Raw genomic sequence first — 8,821 nt, 5'->3', positions numbered from 1 at the left:
ACCTTATACAAGTTGATTCAAAGCAGCTTCACAGTAAAGTCAGTGTGAGCATTAGAGTTTGTAATGAAATAAAGTATAGCTTAAAGTCTAATTTGTTTGTGATGTCAGTGAGTTTGTGGGAGGAAAAAAAATATTACAAGTTTCTTTTAATCTGTTACCTTACAATCTTTTATATCTTGATGTTTATGCCGATAAGTTTATTTAGAGACATCAGTATTTTTAGTTTGAACCATGGGAAATGGACAGCGTTTTTCACCTGTTCAAAGTGGCTTTCCTGAACCTTTGAGGTCCCTGATTGGACAGAGGGGAAATGCTATTTTGTATATAAACTGAACACAAGCCTAGGTTTTGTTGTAGGTTTTTCTCTGAACCAGGGAAGGATGAAGCTTTTAATCTTGGCAACGCTGCTCGGACTGAGCCTTGCTCAGTTTAACCCAAACACCAGAGATGGAAAAACTGCCATCGTCCACCTGTTCGAGTGGCGCTGGGCTGATATTGCAGCGGAGTGTGAGCGTTACCTTGGACCAAATGGCTTTGGTGGAGTTCAGGTATATTTAAATTCAGCAAATAATTAAGCCTGCAAGGAGTTAATAATTTTAGGTGGTTTTGAGAGAAAAATAATAATAATAATAATAATAATAATAACCTATTGATTTCCCATTTCAGATCTCCCCTCCAAGTGAGAGCATTGTTGTCACAAACCCCTGGCATCCTTGGTGGCAGAGATATCAGCCAATCGGTTACAATCTGTGTTCGAGATCAGGAAATGAAAATGACCTGAGAGACATGATCACTAGGTGCAACAATGTTGGGGTAAATATAAATGACAAATAGAGCATAACTAATGTATTACCTTATTTTTTTCTGTGTAAAATTCATAGACTTATATTTGTTTTGTAGGTGAACATATATGTTGATGCAGTCATCAACCACATGTGTGGAGCAGGTGGTGGATCCGGTACCCACTCAAGTTGTGGTTCGTATTTCGATGCCAACAGAAAGGATTTCCCTACAGTTCCTTACTCCAACTTGGACTTCAATGACGGCAAATGCAACACTGGCAGTGGAAATATTGAGAACTATCAAGACATCAATCAAGTATGAAATGATTTTATGTCAAAGTGTTCATTTCAACCATTAATTTATTGTGCAGAGTGGACTCTTGTCATTTCGTATTACAAATCTGAGAGCTGTAATAATGGCAGGTGAGAAACTGTCGTCTGGTTGGTCTTCTGGACTTGGCTTTGGAGAAGGACTATGTGCGTGGTAAGGTGGCCGACTTCATGAACAAGCTGATTGACATGGGTGTGGCTGGGTTCAGAGTGGACGCCTGCAAGCACATGTGGCCCGGTGATCTCTCTGCTGTCTATGGCCGTCTCAATAATCTGAACACTAAGTGGTTTTCATCTGGTTCCAGGCCTTTTATCTTCCAAGAGGTATTTTCATTCATTTCCAAAATAAATATACAAAGGTGGCAAAATTTGTCTGTGGCTTACTTGATATGTTATTAGGTTATTGATCTCGGTGGGGAGCCCATTACATCAGGAGAATACACTGGAATTGGAAGGGTGACGGAGTTCAAGTATGGTGCCAGGCTGGGCAATATCATCCGCAAATGGAATGGAGAAAAACTGTCCTATTTGAAGTAAGTAAAGTTGCAAATTTACATAACTATTAATTATACAGTACAGTCCAATAGCACTGGGACTTTCAACTGTTTTTCTTACTCCTCTTGTCTGTGTTTGCACATTCTGTTGTACTATTAGTGGTTACAACATTAAGCCATTGCCAGCTGGTGTCAAGTAATTGTACGAGTGAGTCACTGAATCATTAATTTAACCGATTTATTCAAGATATTTATTCATTCATTCAGGAACAAACAAGAGACACTTTTTAAACTGCATGTGCAATTTGATCATTCATTCAGCTGATTTGTTTTGAAATACACATTCATTTAAAAACAAGTGAGCGTTTTTATGATTAGACAATTTAATTGTTCACTCGCCCCATTTTTTCAAAACAAGTGATTGTTTTTATGAGTAAACAACTAAATCATTCACTGAGCCCATTTTTATAAAACCGGTTCATTTAGGAACTAAACAAGTGACTATTTTTAAGATTGAGCAATTGAATCATTCTCTCAGCCGATTAGTTTGAAACACTGATTTGTTCAGAATTGAAAAAGTGACTGCTTTTAAGATAGAGAAATTGAATAATTCACTCTGCCAATCTGTTTAAAACACAGATTTTTTTCCCAGGAGTAATATGAGGGACAGTTCTTTATGAGTAAGAAATAGAATCATGGAAGGGCAGGAATTATGCACCACTGCTGTTACCCAGAGGCACACAATAGTTCTACAGCATTTGGAAATATTTAAATAGTGTAACACAAATAGTTTATGTAAGATGAACAATAACTTTTGAACAACAAAACACAACAAGAAGTTGATATTGAGTGTAATATTGCATAAATAGATGAACCTTATTGTTCATTTAAATATGTTCCCAGGGTATTAGCTCTGTTTTGTCATCTGGTTTCATTTATTGTTTCTTGCAACCTGAAACTGACAGATTAGCTGTTCTTTGTTTCAGGAACTGGGGTGAAGGTTGGGGCTTCATGTCTTCTGATAAAGCTCTGGTGTTTGTTGACAACCACGATAACCAGAGAGGACATGGTGCGGGAGGTGCATCTATTGTGACATTCTGGGATGCCAGGTGCAACCACATCTTGTTTTCTTTTACAAAACAGTATTTTCTTGGTAAATGAAAATATAACATTTACTTTCATCTGTATTCATCCTTCTCTTTCTAGGCTTTACAAAATGGCTGTAGCCTTTATGTTGGCCCATCCATATGGATTTACCAGAGTAATGTCCAGCTACCGGTGGGACCGCAACATCGTGAATGGACAGGTAGATTATTAAGCTTAGTCAAGTCAAGTCAAGTCAAGTCAAAAAAAAAAAAAAAAAAAAAAAAAAAAAAAAAAAAAAAAAAAATTGGTTTAAGAGTTTTTTTTTTTTTTTTTTGTAATAATTGCTCACTTTCTCATTATTTAGGACACAAATGACTGGCAAGGACCCCCCAGCAATGGTGATGGATCCACCAAACCTGTTCCCATCAACCCCGACTCTACCTGTGGAGATGGCTGGGTTTGTGAGCACAGATGGCGTCAGATCAAGTGAGTTTTATCCTACAGTTTAATTGTGAAACGCATTACACTTCTGTAAGATTTATTATTATTATCATTTAATTATAATTTAATTATTTTAAAATGTATACTTTTATTCAGAAAGAATGCATTAAATTATTAAGAAAACATACATGAATGTTTCAAAAGACTTTTATTTAAACTAAAAACCTTTCAAGTTTAAAAGGAAAATATTAAAAAAATAAGCTTTACCATCACATGAATAAATGGGAAAATAGAAATTAAAATAGAAAACATTAATTTTAAGTTGTAAGAATATTTCACAACATTACTGTTTTTACTGTATTTTTGAGCAAACAAAAGCAGCCTTGATGCATAAGAGAAATCGTACCCCAAGCTATTGCATGTTAATGTACCTAAGAATTAATAACTATTATAGTGAATGTACAATAAAATTAAACCTCACTCCACAGAAACATGGTGGCCTTCCGTAATATTGTAAATGGACAGGCATTCTCTAACTGGTGGGACAATGGAAGCAACCAGATCGCTTTCAGCCGTGGCAATAAAGGATTCCTTGTCATTAACAACGATGACTGGTAAGAATCTATTAAGAAAGGTACAATATGAGAGAAGATTTTAGTTTGTACTTCTGTTGGGAGATGTAACTGTATTTAAAACGAGCTACTATAGGATGTGCTGTCGTATATAGTTACAGTCACTGTTAATTGAAAGTATAAAATCTATAACATTTACTTGTGCTTAAGGGAGCTGAACGATACCCTAAACACTGGTCTGCCAGGAGGCACCTACTGTGATGTGATCTCTGGTCAGAAGGAAAGTGGCAGATGTTCTGGGAAAGAGGTGGTGGTTGGAGGAGATGGACGTGCTTCATTCAGAATCAGCAACCAGGAAGAAGACCCATTTATCGCCATTCACGCTGACTCCAAACTTTAAATGACCTTACTTAAATAAACAAGTAGCATGCAAGTTATAACTACTGTCATTTTTTACATGGTTTCGTCCTGTTGGCTCCAGCTGAAAAGGTGCATTTCAAGTTTGTCTTTAGAATTTGAGTATTATTATTGAGTAAATATCTGAGTTTATACTAAGAACTACTCCAAATTCCTTTCACACTACATATTATAAAATTACAATGATACCATAAAGTAAAAATAAATGAACATGTAGCTAATTTTTTAAGTAATTCTAAATATATTAATAACCGTGAATGTACAATAACCAAACTTTACTATAATTTATTTCAAATAAGTTTTGTGTCCAATAATGGGCTGCTGTTGTGTCTCACGTATCAGTACAAATCCTTGTGATACTCTGAACACACTGTACTTTTAATATCTTTCTGATCATTCCTAAGAGAAGCCCTTAAAGAGAGGACAAAAATAAAAGCTTCCTCAAAAACGGCAAAAGAAATGAATGCAAGCTCGGTCCTTGCAGTCCATCACTCAGCATGATGGCCTATAATGACCTGTCAGAGATACTGGCCACACACTGCAGAACATAACCTAGCAGGTCTGCAGGGTCTTGCCTTAACGAATGCTGAGATGGACTAGTACACCCAAAGGGCCCGAGATAATGCATAATCTATTTCCCATCTAACATCAAAAGCGACACAAATGAATCCCCTTAAACAATAGCTTTTAACAACTAAGTCACTGTTACGAACTCATTGTAAATGTACTAAGTTTAGAATAGTTCACCCAAAAATGGAAATTGTGTCTCTAATTACTCACCCTCAAGTTGTTCCAGTCGATTAATACTTTCATCCATCATTGGAACACAACTGAAGACATTTTTGTAACACTTTCTATATAGCCCATATTTTTAATACACTGTGAAGGTATTCTTTTAAGGCATTATATTGAATGCATAATGCACAAAATAAAAATATATTATTTTGACCCATACAATGTTTTTTTTTTTTTTTTTGGCTACTGCAAAATATATACCTCAATGACTCATGAGTTTGTTTTTGTTTTTTTTATAATGAATTATGCATTCATTATAATGCTTTAAGAATATCCTTATAATGTATTATGAATATTGGCTATATAGAAAGTGTTACCATACTACAATACTATAATGCAGAGCTCCTGTGAACGTGCGCTGGCACACAAAAAGCATTATTGCCACTTCACAAAATTAACGTTAAACCACTGGAGTAACATGGACACTTCCATGATGTTTTCACAACATTACTGGACCTTCAAAGTGGAAGCCTATTGCATTTTAAAAATATAATCAATTTACCTATCAGTAAGCCCTGACAACATGAAAAAAAACATGAAAAAAAATGAAAAAAAAAAAAAGAAAGAAAGAAAACAAATCAACAACAAAACACTCTATTGCAGTCAATACACCTAGTTTTAGCCTTAACAGAGCTCTGGTTGTTTTTACTAGAGCCCCATCTAGACACAATATCGGCTATTTGGCTTCCGGGAAACAGAATTCAGTCTTTGATCTTGGAGGGACGTTTTCTTCCTGTTTTTTGGAGCTTTCATGCTGCTGCCACCACGTCGGTTTCACCTGAGTGCAGCTGTGGCAGGGCCGTCAGGGCAGCAGGGGCCCAGGGGGCCACCCTCTGCGCCCCGTCACACACACTCAAAAGCTCGACATATACACACGCACACACACCTGAGCTCCAGACATGAGAGCTTAGACAGCAAAGGTGACATTCACCACACCATCCCACTTTGTCGTCATGGAAACTCTGGTCTGATGACAATGTAGAAAACAATAACTTTATTATACAGATATATGAAGAGTGAGTAACATTTGTTTCTCTAACACTCATTATTTTACAGTGTTTGTGTGTATATGGTAGCATGTTATAAGGTCTCATTATTTATTGTTCTTTAACGTAACTGTACATTTCTTGTGGTATTTATTAATGAGCTGTAAACATTATTAAAAATTACAACTTTTGATTTGAATAATAAATACTGAACATTAACATTAAGTTTATTAAATTTTATATATAAGCACATTTTTATTATAAATACTATTTTATTATATATTTTTTTAATTATTATAATTTTTTATTTTTTTACTTTTTAGTTTATTATAAGGTGACACGGCACCATATTGGATTCAATAAATAATTGAACTGCCCTGCGTCTGTCTGGATTGGACAGAGGGGAGAGCTGTTCCTTCCGATTAGAAGCTCAAGTGTCACTGTTGCAGGTCAGAAGCTTGGACTTGTCATTTTTACTGATGTTTTTTGACATCGCCGTCAACACTGTCCCTTGTACCTACACCCCTGTCCCTTGCTCTATAATTTATTATGCTCACAGTGAACTTGACTGTCAGTGCACATATGGTGGACTGCCTAACCATAAACTTTTTTTCCTAATCAACTAAAGGTGGGAACGTGTGAAAAGAAGCAAAACAGTTTCCAGAAGGTCCAAATATTATGCTTATAAATTCAAAAAATTTGAATAATCTAGATGGATGAATTTAGATTGGCTGCATTTTTTTTTTCTCACTATTTTTAATACTGTGAAGGCTTCTCTAAATATAGATTTTTGAGCAGTGGAGTTCTGAATTGAGGAGGCAAAGTATTCACATTTATTTTAAATAAATGCACGTACCAGTTACACATACAGAATTGGCTCTTTATTATTGCTTATAAAGCACATATCCTGAATGAGCATGTTCTACATCCCAAATCCTACCCAATACCTAAACTTAACAACGAAATAAATAAGTAGCAAATCATGATTTTACTTAGGCAACTGTTGTAGTTAAAGGGTTAGTTCACCCAAATAGCAAAATTATGTCATTAATAACTTACCTTCATGTTGTTCCAAACTCGTGAGACCTCCGTTTATCTTTGGAACACAGTTTAGGATATTTTAGATTTAGTCCGAGAGCTCTCAGTCCCTCCATTGAAACTGTGTGTACGGTATACTGTCTAGCACGTCCTGATTTTGCCAAGTCCGATGTGTTCCTAGGTCAACATATTTTGTTGACCCTGGAACAACATTTTACTCCAAAAATATATTCTTAACCAAATCCCTACACCTAAACCTAACCTTAACCATGAGTAATCCCTAAAATCAGAGGAAATGATAGATGAATGACACTGATGTACAAGCACCAAACACTGATTTTAAGCATAAACTTCACAAAATCTATAAACTGGTTCTTCAAATCTGATTGGTTAATCACAATGTTGTTCCAGGGTCAACAACGATGTTGTCCCAGGAACATGTCTCACTTGGTAAAATCAGGTTAGGCATACTGTCTATGTCCAGAAAGGTAAGAAAAACTTAATCAAAGTAGTCCATGTGACATCAGAGGGTCAGTTAGAATTTTTTGAAGCATCGGAAATACATTTTGGTCCAAAAATAGCAAAAACTACGACTTTGTTCAGCATTGTCTTCTCTTCCATGTCTGTTATGAGAGAGAGTTCAAAACAAAGCAGTTTGTGATATCCGATTTGCAAACGAATCATTCAATGTAGCCAGATCTTTTTGAACCAGTTCACCAAATCGAACTGAATCGTTCTAAATGGTTCACGTCTCCAATTAGCATGAATCCACAAATGACTTAAGCTGTTAACTTTTTTAATGTGGCTGACACTCCCTCTGAGTTGAAACAAACCAATATCCCGGAGAAAGTCATGTACTCAAACAGTACGTATGAGCATGTACAGCACACGATACATAGTTGGGGCTCCATTACTGCAGCAATCTGGCGTGACATGGAGACGATCAGTCTGTGGCACTGCTCAGGTGTTATGAGAGCCCAGGTTGCTCTGATAGTGGCCTTCAGCTCTTCTGCATTGTTGGGTCTGGCATATTGCATCTTCCTCTTCACAATACCCCATAGATTTTCTATGGGGTTAAGGTCAGGCGAGTTTGCATGCCAATTAAGAACATGGTCCTTAAACCAGGTACTGGTAGCTTTGGCACTGTGTGCAGGTGCCAAGTCCTGTTGGAAAATGTAATCTGCATCTCCATAAAGTTGGTCAGCAGCAGGAAGTATGAAGTGGTCTAAAACTTCATGGCATACGGCTGTGTTGACCTTGGATCTCAGAAAACACAGTGGACCAACACCAGCAGATGACATGGCACCGCAAACCATCACTGACTGTTGAAACTATACACTGGATCTCAAGCAACATGGATTGTGTGCCTCTCCTCTCTTCCTCGAGACTCTGGGAACCTGATTTCCAATGGAAATGCAAAATTTTACTTTCGTCAGAGAATATTTGGGCCACTCAGCAGCAGTCCAGTCCTTTTTGTCTTTATACGCTTCTGGCGCTGTCTGTCAAGAGTGGCTTGAGACAAGGAATGCGACAGCTGAAACCCATGTCTTGCATACATCTGTGCGTAGTGGTTCTTTAAGCACTGACTCCAGCTGCAGTCCACTCTTTGTGAATCTCCCCCACATTTTTGAGTAGGTTTTGTTTCACAATCTTCTGCAAGGTGTGGTTATCCCCATTGCTTGTACACTTTTTTCTACCACATTTTTTCCCTTCCTTCGCCTCTCTATTAATGTTCTTGGACACAGAGCTCTGTGAACAACCAGCCTCTTCTGAAATGACCTTTTGTGTCTTGCCCTCCTTGTGCAAGTTTCAATGGTCATCTTTTGGACAACTTTCAAGTCAGCAGTCTTCCCCATGATTGTGTAGCCTACAGAACTACA

The 8,821-nt window shown here is 37.0% G+C and overlaps 1 protein-coding gene across 1 annotated transcript; it reads left to right on the top strand.

Moving 5' to 3' along the window:
* Window positions 1-348: 348 nt before the first annotated feature.
* Window positions 349-4,138, top strand: LOC127951160 (alpha-amylase). Its single transcript, XM_052548836.1, has 10 exons — window positions 349-548; window positions 667-813; window positions 901-1,098; window positions 1,206-1,436; window positions 1,512-1,645; window positions 2,593-2,715; window positions 2,813-2,912; window positions 3,057-3,178; window positions 3,622-3,747; window positions 3,916-4,138. The coding sequence occupies exons 1-10, from the start codon at window positions 381-383 to the stop codon at window positions 4,103-4,105; spliced, it is 1,539 nt and encodes a 512-aa protein (XP_052404796.1). The 5' UTR covers window positions 349-380; the 3' UTR covers window positions 4,106-4,138.
* Window positions 4,139-8,821: the final 4,683 nt, after the last annotated feature.

The sequence above is a fragment of the Carassius gibelio genome, chromosome B2 (genome assembly GCF_023724105.1).
Source record: "Carassius gibelio isolate Cgi1373 ecotype wild population from Czech Republic chromosome B2, carGib1.2-hapl.c, whole genome shotgun sequence".
Lineage (NCBI taxonomy): Eukaryota > Metazoa > Chordata > Actinopteri > Cypriniformes > Cyprinidae > Carassius > Carassius gibelio.
This window is presented reverse-complemented; position numbering and strand designations above follow the sequence as displayed.